Below are 14,857 nucleotides of genomic sequence, written 5' to 3' on the forward strand. Positions count from 1 at the left end.
ATGGCGAAACGGACGGCTTTGAAATGCCAGTGAAAGTCGCCGGGCGACTTCGCTATATCATGATAACGTTGGCATGACTACTATATACAGGGTTAGACGTGTTTATTGCGTTTTATACTTTCAGTGTATTTGTAGAGTTAATTTATTTTATGCTGAACTGCTATTACGTGTCAATTGTTGGAATTGCCGACGATCGTAATTAGCGATAGACAACGTTTGCCGGTGGCGGTATCAACAATAATGCATTGCCATAGCTGAGTTGCATAATAAGACCAGTACTTGTGCTTAGAGAAACTTGTCTGCCGGTATGTACAGTTGCAAGATCTCTCATCCACCGATGATGATGAAACGAGATTCAATCACAAAGATAAAAGAGTAGGTATATGTCATTACCTTGACCAAAATTTCTGATATGCGTACCACCTACTTAAGCTACGCGAATAGTAGTAACCTTAGAATGAATAGCAAAGTAGTAATATACTTTCAGAAAAAAAATACAGTTACTGTAATAGTTAATGCCTATGTTATTAAATTATACGTTAATGAGTTGGCGGTCATTACAAATGAGTTTCGTATTAATTTATTGATCATTTGTAGTCATTTACAGCCATTAGACAATGTCATATCATTGCAGCTATAATAATGTATAGAACGAGTAGATACAATAATTTAATGCCACCGTTCCGGGATAAAAAAGTCTGATTCAATTCAATTTCGTTTACTTTCAGAAGGATGTGATCAAAGATTAAATAAACTTTAAGAGATATACCAAGTTCGATCCAATAGGAAAAAATCACATATTAACAAGCAATGATGACAGTTCATTATTTTATATTATTAACTACGGTTCAGAGGTTGTTTTTTTACGCGATGGCCGATAGTCGGGTGCTCTTGGCGTCTCAGGGTTGCGTAAACTGTGCGCTCTACTGCGCATCGATGTTGCTGCTGCGCAAAACGGATTATCTATGCTTGTAACGCCTCCTTGGTTTTGAAACGTTACATTTTCTGTCTTCAAAACACCGCTAGGGAAATAAATTAGTTCCGTTCTAATCTATTTTATACTTATCAATATCATTAAAGTGTGACATTTTTTTATCAAAGCATTGCGAGATTTTGCGCTTCACTAAATAAACCTTCCACTGCGATAAGAGCCGTTAGAAATAAATATTGTAATTTCCAATAAAATCACATTTGATCAGCGAAAGCGTGAAACAGAATGATAATAAGTGATCGATCAAGTGGTGGCATTGACTGCGTCGAGTCAATGCCTGAAGGCGGGCGGGCGGCTGTAAGGCGCGCGAGCTATGCATCATGTATGATGACGCGTGCGTGACGACACACTGCGCCGGCGATACTCAATGTGACACCACTAAATTAACACGATTTTATATTTGGTTTCTAGAATCGGCTCCAGACTAACTTAACGTATGGTAGAAAATCAATGCATTTGCAAATACAATTTGTGGAAAATATGTAGTCACGACCGCGAGGAGGTTAGTCTATCAATTTCAACTTTGATTCCCTACAATCTTTAAAAAAATCTACCCAGATAGATCCTTAAGGCAACTTTCCCTTTAGAGATCAAGAACGTTAAAAAATAGTATTCAATTAAAAAAATCGTGTTATAAATTTTATAAATTATTGTATTATGACCAATACAACTATTGAAGCCTTTAATCTACCCAATTTTCATGTCAACCATAACAACAGGAGGAAAGCAGAGCTCGGCGTAGATAAACCAAAATGAGAAATAAATAAATAATTTCCATGTGTGTCAATTACAGCATAAATGGTGTTACGTAGGTATTAACCCATGTCAGTGGTCACGTCAGTGGCAGGATAGGTACTTGCTAAGGCAACAGGACAATGCACTTAATATTACGTAGCGTTGGGGACAAGCAGCGCACTTCGGTTACATTATCCACTGATAAAATTCTTTTGAATTTATCTATTTTAAAAAATAGGAGTATTGTTATGGATGGTGAAAGGCAGGCCCTTTATTTTATGTATGACTGATGAGTAGACTAGGCATCTCGGGCTTCTTGTCTATCCGAGTTGGTACTTAGTGTTACATTCTGACACACTATAGGTGCTTGAAACAATTCAGATGTCTTGAATCCTACTGTTTTATCAAAAAAATTATTAAAGTTTTATTAGGCACCTGAGACCTAATTATCTATTAGATTTTTAGATTTTTTTGTCAATAGCTAATTTTAGAGTTAATTAAGAAAGTTTTAGACCTTCGTAGAGATGTCAATAGTGTTCCATTATAATATATTCAGTGAGGCTGCAGTTGAAGTCACGTAGACACGCATGCATAAGCAATTCGGTTGTCGGCGAGCGGTCGTGCACTAATAAATAGGTCAATAGCTCTAGTACCCAATATAATCGGCCCATTGTGCCTCGGTGCCATTGAGTTTCAAATCTGTTGCTGCTCACTTACTACTCTAAGGAAACATCATCTAAAAATAGACCTCAAAATCTCATTGTTCACTTTGTACCTCCAAGTAAGTAGCTCCCTACATATAAGTTCTGAGAATTAGCCCTCCAACATTACGTTAAACGTCTTTTATTGCGTAGGTACAAACTACGTCTGTTTACTGATAAGATAATAATTGTGTAAGTACTAAGATAAATGTTGGTATAGACGCATATTGCCACTGCTTATTATTATCAATTATTTTACCTAACAAATAATCAACACGACCGCCACACGCAACGAAGGTGATTTCTAAATTAAAATAACCTACGTTCTTATTTGTTTACTTCTTGTCACTATCGCTAGCAAAATTTTTATTCCGATTAAATCAAAACAAAAAGATACAATTGATACAGCAACTTGTAAACACCTGGTTACTGAAATGGAATTACTTAATTTAATTGCTCGTTTATTCGCCGTGCGAAAAACTACAAGTTACAAGAAATTATCAAAAATAGCTGAAAGACATTGTAATGAGTGACCGAAGCTAGCCTAACATCAATATATTCGAAATGTTAATGGTTCACCGAATTTAGGGGCTGACTGTATTCGCATTACAGGGTACTTATTCATTTCTGAACTGAAGCCAGAAATAGGCGCGTGGGCAGAAATGAATCAACTTACACGTGTTAGCAACGAATTATTCCTAGTTCTATGCAAATCGACAACAGGTTATACCTATAAAGCACCATATTAGGCCATACATAGGTAATGAACACCAAACTTATTTCAGTTTAATTTTTAAAGTATAGAGCCCTGATAGTGGTACGAAAGTCTTACTCTTTAATATTGCCTTATTATAGTAACTGGGCAACGAATAGTAGGTAGATACATATGATGGTTTGAAAGAAAGGACATAGAGTCCACCCCGATGAGCAATTAAAAACCGATATAAATGCTACAAAGTTCAAAAAAGTTAGAATTACGATGTAAAGGTTCAGGCGAGCTGCAGTCGGATGAGTACGATTAAGGTGATCAATGAATCGGCACGGTGGCCTCGTATGATTGGTGAATACAAACGTTACTGTGGTGGCGAAGCGGATGCAGTGGAAGCAGGCCACGCTCGCGCCGCACGCCCTCCACCAAGTCGCTGCAACCGGCAACCTTGCCCCAAAAATCCGTGACCTACATTTTATACGTCAAAATGCAGCCGGTGTTTTTATTGCAACCATTCTATTTGGAGAGAACCGTTCAATTCGCTGGTAATTTAACTTTAATTCTACTCTACTTCATAAAAACAGCTCTAACAAAAGTAACAAAGTTTCCTAACCGTCTGGTCAACTATGACTAATACATGCAATTGTTCAATTATATGAAATAATGAGGAAAATCAAAATCTTTTCCATTGTAAATGAATCATGGTTATTCCTGTTACAGCTGACGTCTTGGATTTAATGCAGAACGTCGTTAGTGCAAAGTAGGTCTGGCTCATCGATTGTGCAGGACGAACTGGCGGCCTAGTTGGCGAGCGCCAGGTCCGCGGGTCGCGATCCTAGCATCTAGGCGGCCCGGTTTCGCCCGGGTAACCTCACCGTGCTCTATTTCTGGATCTAGTACGGTCAACAATTACTATATTTATAGAGCACAAGTGCATCGCTTGATAGGTACAGAGCGCAGAAGTTTTGGGTAGACGCGCGTCTACTTCTACGATCTATTACTTAATTTCCTTTTCATGTTTTATGGCTTTTCATGGTAATAAAAAACATTACCCTCCTTCTTTGGCAGTCGGGTAAAAATGGAAATGTGTCAAATAATATTTGACTCCAGTTCATTTCATTTTCTAACAATCAAGTGTAGTAATTTTATGTTCCAAAGAATTCGATATAATAGAATATAAATCCGAGCGACCATGTAGGTCAGCTTCTGTCGTCGGCCGTCGTCAGGAAATTGATGTTGCGTAGCGCTGACAATGATGCAAGCCGGTGCCGAGGCATTCCAACATTTTATCTGTCAAGTGGTGATTGAATTTGATAGCGAGTGACGTCACAGTCCGTAGCAATTAGAATTCTAGGAACGACGTCAGAGCGCGTTGGCGAACAATTTAGCGTAGGCGCGACGCGACGATGACGTCACGGGCAAAATGTTACGGCTGGCCGCCCCCTCTCGGCGAGCACGCGGCAGCGCGTAGGAGGCGCAGGCCCGCGCGTAACATACTCGACTTACACGTAAATAAAATCGCATGCTATTACGTAATTGAACGTGAAATCTGCACAAGGACGCAGTGTCGATGTTTCGACATCGCTGACTCCCGGCGTGATGCTATAATCGCATCGTTTACGTGCGACGCTTAGAAAAGTGAGCGTTTCACCTTGAGATGCCTGCAAGCGTAGTTGCCTCTCTATTCTTAGATATCGAAATAGTGCTAAATATGTTCGGGGGACAGGCGGCTTGCACGCAGGCGTCGTGACCCAACCTGACCCAAAAACGGAGTGCGACCCACCGCGCCCCAAGTTACCAGTTGATAACGGATACGGGAACCTGTTCGCTTCACGCGGCCGCAGCATACGCATCACTCTACCACCGTTATACTGCTGACCTGAGATGGCCTGATGCTATTTCTAGTGGCTTTGATTACCTACTTAGAATTTGAATCTGCCGCAGTCTAGGTACATGCACTGCATCGCTACTAAATACGAGTTCACTATCATCCATTCACTCAATATTTTAATTATTAATTAATCTGTATTAAATTTAATAAGGGCCGATAGGCTACAATTTGTCTTTTTCTTATGTCTTCAAGAATATTTGATCATAAATAGGTCATCAGGTGGGTGTACTAGGTGTATCTATATTTACCCAACTTGACAAATGTCTGAAGTCGCTATTGTTAATATTTTTTTAGATATTAAAGACCAAAATGGATCTCGTTGTAAAAATTCGGAATAGTATAATAAAAACAACGCAAGTGGAGGTCGGGTTTTGAATACGGGTTGTGCGTCGCCGCTGGTTCAATATCAGCAATTCTGGGTCAGTGGGTCACCATGCCGGCGGCAGCGCGGGCGCGGGCGCTCCCCCCTCGCCGCACGCTTGCAATTAAACTTGCTCTTCATACAAAAATATTTCGAAACATAGCAACACATACTCAGCATGCTAAACGACCCGACTAAGCGTTATTTATGTAGGACAAATACTGCGAAAACTACAAGTCAAGGGCTCTTAGCAAGTGACATGCACTTAATTAGGTAATTACATTATCATAAGCTATTCTGTTAATTTAGCGAAGCACGCCGCGGTTACATTGTTTGCATCAGAATTCGGTTTCCTTCTTTCTCACGGTCTTCTCTACATCATTGTTAGCATGCTTTGTAATTTGACCTGAGTGTTCAAGATCACACTAAAACATTAATGGTCGTTTAGCGGCGCCTCCGACGCCGGCATACAGATGTGGATAATGTTGCGTAGTTCGTAACTGTAGACTTGTGACACTCGCCCACGTAGTAACGGTCGCGGTGTGTTACTGTTACCTCAAACCCGAAAACGAGTTATTTTGCGTTGCTGAGTCAACCGGCGACGCCGTGCGTGACGCCCAAAGATTGCTGTAGGTTATCCTATTTAAGGATTGTGAAAAGAATTTGAGATGTTTTGTTTTCATTGACATTTGATTCCGATTCTAAAGGAGGTTCTCATCAGCAATCGTCACTTAGTGTAATTCAACCGACAAAGAATCGAGATTCACGCCTGGTTCTGCCAGCTGTTTAGATAAGAGACATAAATCATGCAACTATTCCAAGGCGAATGCAATGAGGTCACTCACAAAGGGCCGACCTTGCCTTCGCTGCTCGTTCGTAGGAGGACCAATATTTATAGCACAACGAAAATGTAACAGTGTCCATGAGAATGAGAATAGAGAAACATTCTAAACACATTTTGTATTATAAATTCCATCTCAATAGGATTCCAGATAGTAGATTTCGGTACTTTAACGATCTGGTTAAGCATAAACACCTTTTTATAAATTCGCAACGGGGCTCCGCAACATTAAATGGTCAATCATCTCTGTTTCGGCGTAAATTTGGGTCGAATACATTAGGCGGACTATATTATCGCCATGCAGGGGAACTAGCTATGTATCAATTTATTACAAGCGATTTATTAATATGTCAAGGATGAATATTTGAAACCATAATATTTAATTACACACTGCTATTTTTATTGCATCAATTATTTGACGTCGATTAGCGCTATTTAGTTGTTTAGCTGATCGGACGTTGATTTGGTTTAAAAAATAATATTTCAGTCACACAATTTTATTTCGTACGGAAAAATGCATGGCTTCAAGATGTATGAAGAAGCTATTATACGTTTAAGATGCATTGCTGAAGCATTAGTGGTATTAATATGAGCCGGCCGGCAAGGCAATATTAACTACTAGTTATCATGCATAACATCAACGCGGTGGACGTTACGAACTGAATATTATACCAGTTATAAAATAAGATCACACACGCAACAGGTTGATACTGCGTACATATTGAAATGAATTAATAAATAAACATCAGGCTGATTCTTGTGGCTCTACGATATTATGCACAATAACAATGGAAACTTTGATATTTTATTAAGTATTGCTGGTGCTCTGCGCCTAAGTCGTAAGCTGTCTAACATCCTAACATTAGTTTTGTCGTCTTAAGTCTTGTGCCAGCCGCCAAATCTTTGTCGGTGTTATCTTATCAACCTTGATTTGTTTCGAAACCGTGTCACGAGACAGTGTAACAACCATGAATGAATATGTACACGACTTTTTGATTTTGAGTTCGCAAATGTTGCTGTGTGAAAATTGAAGATCTTGTTGTCTTGTCATAATAACAATATCAGTAACAAAATTGTCACGTAGCGTCGGCGTCGTGCGTAGTCGACTACGCTTATTGCGCTTGCGCATGTGCCGGGTTGTTTTCTCTTCCCATGGCTTCTGCACCAAGACAAACTCACTCATAGTTTGCAGTTCCGTGTGCGCTCTCAACGAGAAAAACTAACATATTATTATGACTGGAAATTGCTGAAGGAGAAACTGAAATAGTGTGAACTTTAATACTAAGGTAGACTTTTGTCTAAGGCCAGAATGTTTGTTATTCTATCTAAATGTAATAGTTATCTATATGATATAGCAAACCGAGACTGTGTGTGTGTCCATGTACATATGTAAGTTCCTAATTTAGAGCGATAGTGAGCGACGCCGATAGATGATTGATGTTTAACAGCCTTGAATGTTTTGTGCGTTGTAACAATACGCGTAATGTTTTAAATCAGTCGCGTTAGGAAAATATAAACAGACTACAGTTGGTATAGTTAAGTGAAATTTGCGTCGAACACGCGACGGCTCCACGCAACGGTAAGCGCCATGAGCGTAAGTGTCTTCGTTCCATCGAAAAAAATCTTAACTGGACTGGAAAATCTGGAAAACGCATTTATAATACACTTTTGAATCATAACTACTTTCGCTAGCTATATTAGTTATGCGATATTAATTACATTGTTGGCAAGTTATTACTGTCTGCCGCCCGAGCCCGTCCGTACTCTTTATATTGTTCGGACACGCGCGATAGCTTGCTATTTCAATCTATTAGCTTTATTACATGCAACTTTATGCTAATGTGGATTCCACTCAACAGTAATCATTCATTGCGCACAGGCTTCACCTAGTGTCAACAACTCATAATATTATGCTGTGCATGTACTGCACTTTTGTAAGTCGCTGTTATCGAAAGGGCGCTAGCTGAACTAATTTCAGATCTCGCAGGTTTGCTTTCAGTCGAAGATCTATTTTTGGCGGATTGATCCTAATTTGAGCACCAAAACTAAAAGAGCAATAAAAGCTCTTTAACGTGACCCAATTTATGGTTTCAGGAAAGTGATAAACAAACCCTCACTATGTATCCGGGTTTGTTTATTTATTAGTGGTTTTGTTGCATAAGAGTATTTTAAAGAAGGTGTTTTCGTCATTTCTCACAGGTGTATGAAACAATAGTGTAAGTAGTTCATGGTACAGGTAAAGTGAATCTGAAACTGTCACTGTACATGGACAATGCAGGTGCGGGCGGCACTTTCACACTCGCCGCGGCGCGGAGTGCGGAGAGCGTCACTCGCTAATAGCCGACGCGGGCTCCACTCGCTGCTCACTTCGGACCGCTTACGACCTCCGCAAACGAAAGGCGTTCCGCCGGTTACCGATACTGGGGAAATCACTTTAAATACTGATTACGTAATGTTCATGTATCAATTCAGATGCAGCGCTTTGTTATTGCTCTCGCGCAAAGAATATTCCAGATTTACGACGAGAAGAAGCTGTGCAAATACACAAACAATTGAGGCAGTCGTTAAGTGCTGTAAGTGTTCCACTTAACGGCTTACGGCGGACAAGCTTGTGGTAAGGTTAGCTGATGTTGGGCCGCCACCGGCTAACGGTATGGCCGGCGGAGCCGCGCGCACGTGAAAATAATTCTTGACGCGATTTTGTAACGAATACCGTTACTCGGTTCCGGGCCTGCCGGTGACCTTATTTCTCAGTCGAGAACTCTTTATTTTTATATCTTATTGCCTGACGTTATGATGGCGTAGTCGGTTTAAAGTATTTTAAGCAGCCGTGTTATTTCAAATGTAATCTACAAACGTAGAGTTCTTCGGTGTACATCTTTGAGTTGCAACACTGATGTATTAGATAGAATAGAACTGAACATTAGTGTACATGAGTTAATGTGCAGTTATTTAGTCATTACGTAATTCCCCTGTCCGGGTTTGTCGGTAAAATAATAGTTGTTTACGAACATGAGCGCGGGCGGTGACTCAGCGAGAAGTTTAGTGTGAGCGTGTGTGAGCTCCGCAGTGTGGATCTGTCCGCTGCGAGCTGTGAGCTGTGACGCGAGCGCACAGAGCTTCACCTGGGGAATACCGCGCGTCATTGCTGTGATAAATCGACTTTTGCCGTAATTGGACATTTATTCAATAGTTCCATACTATCTTATTTTGGGTTTCTCCTGCATTACTCTGCTACGTATAAAAAATGTTGCTGGTGGATTGCGTGTTATCTGTCAAGTTGTTTTGATGAAGTGCGCCGCTCTATCTATCGCCGGGTGACGCAAAAACTGTTTGATATACATGGCTATTATTAATGGCACAATACACCGGCATTCGTGAGTAAACAAGTGTGTGCCGAGTTTACTTAACGTTCTTTGTTGTCAGATTGTTTTTGTATTTAGTTGCTGATATTTGTAGGTTATACAGTAATAAAATTCGAATGTAAAATATTCTTGTCGTTCGTAATTGACTGTTGCTTGGAAAGTTTTTAGTTGTTTACAAGAAACAAATAGCAAAATAATGATCAGGGATCGTAAACATGGCATCATCTCTATGAATTAAGTCCAGCGTAGTGTCGCGTCACGCCGGTATCGCGTGCTACGTCACTATTTACGCACAACGGCACAAGGCCTGCGCGCGCGCAATTCGCTTCCTTATTGTTATTAGCTAGATACAGATACTGTTGTAAAATCACTGCGCCACCGCTTTCTTGATGTTGTTCGAAAACAGCTTGTTTGTCGACGGCTATCTTAACGATTTGAGTACACATCAGTAAATGAGTGAGTATTCATTTTAATTACTTGCAGCGTTCGATCCCGTTATTGTTTTGACCCAAATTCTTTGTTGTACAATAATGTTAATTTTATGACTTAAACATTATCACGGCCAGTCTTATTTTAGCTTTAAGCAACCATATTCCTTGTAATCTTATGAGCGTTCGCATAAATTGGATGTTTTATTGTACGTAGACACCTACTTTGTATAGTGGAAATATAAAAACGAAGGTAATGGCCAGAAAAACCTTTATCGAGCCTTGGTAAACAAATTGACGGTCAGATTAAAATATTGAGCCGGGTCAACCGGCCAATTATCGACTGTGTAAATTAACATGAATTTAATATTGTGTACAAATTGTGGTCGGCGATAAGGAGGGCGACGCTGATGACGCATTGAGCGCGCGCGCCGGCCGGCGTCCGACGCTGCGTACTCTAGCGGCGGCCGAGTGTCGGAAGACTTGATTATTGTAATGTTTGGCTACCTGTTACATGGCGCGCTGTGGAACCTATTGTAACGGTCCGAGTGGCTTATAACATGTAGCGCATGCGTGCTCTAGTCGCCGCCAAATACGTGCCGCGCATTAACCCGTGCCGAGTTAATTTCAACAAGTAAGTGTAGCGACACGTGCACTCCTTGTTTATCTAGCGAGGCTTGCGTCTGACACTGTATGCACACTACGCGTGTCGTGACCTACCGGTTATCTAATCTCTATTGTAAAATGATTGAAATGCATTTAATGTTTTCAATGATAAAAGCATCACCTTGCCAGTGCTGCCGATTTTTTTATAATCGATAGCGTTATCTTTACCCTTGATGTTAAGCTATTTTAATATTTCTATTGTTCAAAAACACACATTGCGCTTTTGTTTCAGTTATTAGTTTCAGGCTAACATTTAGTATTTTCCTCTTATGCTAATATATTAAATAGATCACTTGTTAGTTTTAACTTTGCGATCTTTCATAGACATAAGTGCACAGATAAAGCAATGCATTGTTGAAAACTCTAGGTACCTGTTATGTTCACATTTATAATGTATAGGAAAATAATTCGCCTGAACTGATGGTGTAAGCCGGCAAACAATAACAAAAAGTGATGTCATAGATTTTAATAATTGAGTCATGACAGGTATGTTATATTGAGAGTAGAAGTGATTAGTGGACACACCGGGCATTAAGCAGGAGCCGGCGGTGAGCCGCGCTCCGTGCGATAAGTAGAGCGATGCGCGTGCGATGCGCGGGCGCCGGCCGGTGCACCGTGCACCGCGCTGCACGTGGAGCGGGGTCAATAGCTCGCTGCACCACTCCGCCTACACTACAACATCGCACCCGACTGCATGCACTCACTACAAATAACCGATCACTAAACACACGCACACTCATAAACGCTCCAATTATAAATAAATGCATATCCATCATTGTCTATGCATGTGTTACCCTAACTATATATACTACTCATTAGCTATTCCCATTTTCAATTTCTAATAAAGAAATCGAGACAAACTTTTTTGAGTTTAAATTCACATGAATACATCGTTGATGTCTTTTGGTTGAAAAATCAAACAAACTTCAGTGAGGTCTACGTAGAGTTTGGTGTAAGTTATAGTTGCTACGAAATCGCGTTTAGATGATTTCCCTGAAGTACAATGGTTGTATAGTAGTGTGTGGAACTGACCTCAGTGGTGGGCGAGTGCACCTGGACGCGCAGCTCGTCGGTGTCGGGGTCGTGGTGCTTGACGTCGGCGCGCACCTCGCGCCCGTTGTGCGTGAGGAAGACGCGCTGGCCCTCCTTGAGGCGCACGCCCGTCATGCCGCGGAAGCCGGGCCCGATCAGCTCGGCGTCGCGGTACTCGCGGTTCTTCATCTTGACGCTGTCGAAGCGCACCGTGTAGCGGGTGTTCGGCGTCAGATTGATGCAGTTGTTGTTCTCCGGGAAGGGCGCCGGCGTCTTCACCGCCTGGATCATGCCCGAGTAGTACAGTCCGTCATCACCCAGCGCCGCGACGCGCGTCCCGATGATGGAGCGCTTCGCTAGCCGCTTGCCCGTGGACATGATGCTCAGTCCTCACTCTACTAGTTGAACACTTGTGGCAGCGCACCACTGTCCGGTGGCCGACAAAATTCTACTCACAACTTCACTCAAAAATTTCAAATCGCCCGGCGTACGCGTTTCGCGGGATAACCGTCACAGAATTTTGGAAAACTGACAGAATTTCGACGCGATTCGGCACGCTGTGCGCGGTCCGGCTCCTCAGTAGGCCGGGGCTGGTCGCGGCTCTCGCGTAGAAACATAATACGAGGGCAGGGTCCTCGAGGATTGGGACAAAGGAAAATTCTTTCGCGGTACTAAACTTGGCAACCGAGCTCGCAGCGGACGACCTCAATAAGCGCGGTTCGAACACGAACTGGCGTGAGTGCGTGCGGCGACACCGGCCGGCCGGCGAGCGGGACCGGCGACCGCCCGTCTCGCTCCTTTGTTTTGATACTCAGCTGTTCGCGCGAGCGAGACGACCGAGTCAACGGCCGCGCGCCTGAGCTAGACGGCAGCTCGGGCGACTGCGCGCTCGGCGGCGCTCGGGCGCGCTCGGGCGGGCTCGGGCGCGCTCGGCGCGCGGGCGGGCGGGCGGCACGCGGAGGGCAGCCGCCCACGGGCGACATTGAGGCGCGCCGGTTCGGTTCGCACGTGGAGCGCTAACGGGATTGCACAACGCACCGACGCCGCCCGTACCCACTGTCCGCGGACGCTTCATACGTGACACAGTTTCTATTCGGATTCGGGGTCGATTCAAATGTCAAGCAGATGCACCCACTTATGCAACGCAGTTAACGTGACCCAACTACGACTACGCACCCATTTTATAATTCTAATAAAAATATTTGCGAAGACGATTTACTTATATCGGACAGTATTTAAAATTCATCTGTTAATGACTCTACATTTTAGGTATCGTTTTGTTTAACTTTTTTTTTTCAGAATACTTCAGTCAGTATCTACTCTCTACTATCATCTTACGTGCCTGCTCTATATTTAAAGGTTTTTTCTCCATTAAAAGTTCCTAACTTATTAAACCTATTATTTAAATTAATTTAACACCTGCGCAATTACAATCACTACTAGTACGTAAATTGATTTATATGATGTTATAACAATCATGTTGTTTGTCTTAATATCGCTGAACAATATATACTTAACAATATAAATTCATAGTCACTATTTATTATAGTTTGCCAGTATGGAACCGTAGTAGATAAACTTACTAACTACCAGAGACTAAGTCAAGCTGCGCCATCTATTGAACGTTTAGAACAAGCACGACGTTTGAAAACAATATTATTAGAATACATATACAGCATCAAATTGTATTTTCTGTTAGAAATAAATATATTGAACAGAGATAAGAAGTTAGACGCTACACCTGTCTTAAGGAAGATATTGTCATATTAAAATAGAAACACAATATAAATAAAAGGTATCTATAATAATGTATCGTTTGACATAATGCTTTCCCGCATAGGATTAGGAGCTGTCAATAATAACTCAATTTATGCATAACTATTTCGGTTTAGCAAAACGTTGAAAAGTTAGTGGTAGAGTAAACACACAAGTGACCTACTTTTATAATAGGAATCTGAAATGAATAAAAAATTGTACAGTATTTGGACCCAAATTCTGGCATTTTTGAAATGTGATAAGCTCGCCCAAAGATAAACTCATAAAACTACGTGATGTCGAATTGAATGCATAATGATGTTACCAAAATAACCGTCACACGTTTGGTTATGGCCGGCAACTGGCGCGCACGGCGGTTACGTCACCCGCCGAACTATTTCATGTGCCTACTTATACTCTATGTTTATCAAGTTTATGGTCACATTTGTTTACGTTATGATGTTCGTTGTAAACACATTTACGTAAGTCTTGTCCCGGCAGACAAATCTCATGAATAGAGGTCACTCTCTATTTATCAAGTGCGTGAAAATTTGTCTCTGGTAAACAAACCCACGCCACGCCGTTGTAAGAATCGAGTAGAAACTGTTATTAGCTTAGTGTGGATCATATTGTTTACTAACATTGTGACCGACTATCAAAAATATTATGACTTGTGAGGCCATTTAATACGAGAATCTATAATAAATATTTAATAAATAGCTTTACGAGGCTGGAAACAACTTCCTAATTAAATACTATTCAAAGTTAGGGAATGCTACCTTCGGTTCTGAGTTCAGGCCCTTCCAATGTTGCGACTCTTTCCGTAACTATCATTGCCCATGTAGAGACGATTAAATTTTACCACAATCATATAATTGCACATTGCTATCTGTCCGTTCCAACTACATGGTAAACTCGCTGAAATCCTGGATCCACGAAGACCAACCGGTCGTATTGCTGCATTGTTGGCTACGAAACCTTAGAGCCAGCGCAGCTAAGGCAGAGCGCATCGGAGAGCGTTCTCAGTGTCATTATCGTCATTGAGCTCATTCAAAAAAGATGTAAATGGTGTTTATTGCTTTTAGTTTATAGGACAATATAGGTACCTAGATATTTGAATTTGTTTGGCAAATAAAATACTCTGCTACTGCGTCTTGACATTAACTGTATTTAGAATTACCTTTATCGTTTAAAATATAGTTACCTGAGTTCCTTATCATTGTGCTTACCCACGGAAGTAATGAGTAATGACGCTAATTAGTGATGATAATGACAGATTGTTTTGAGCCTCGACACAAAGAAATAACCGATTACGAATAATAATTTATTTAGCCTTCTGCAAATGAAGTTTCAGTGCCAATGCCAAGTATTTTAAAATACTG

General features: G+C 41.3%; 1 protein-coding gene across 1 annotated transcript in view; it reads right to left on the reverse strand.

Moving 5' to 3' along the window:
• Window positions 1–12,554, reverse strand: part of Glut4ef (Glucose transporter 4 enhancer factor) — a 52,403-nt gene extending 39,849 nt beyond the window's left edge. The window contains exon 1 of the mRNA XM_021327719.3: window positions 11,721–12,554. Coding sequence (XP_021183394.1) covers window positions 11,721–12,098 — 378 coding nt within the window. The 5' untranslated portion in view covers window positions 12,099–12,554. The remainder of the gene's footprint in view (window positions 1–11,720) is intronic.
• Window positions 12,555–14,857: the final 2,303 nt, after the last annotated feature.

Source organism: Helicoverpa armigera, chromosome 5 (assembly GCF_030705265.1).
Source record: "Helicoverpa armigera isolate CAAS_96S chromosome 5, ASM3070526v1, whole genome shotgun sequence".
Lineage (NCBI taxonomy): Eukaryota > Metazoa > Arthropoda > Insecta > Lepidoptera > Noctuidae > Helicoverpa > Helicoverpa armigera.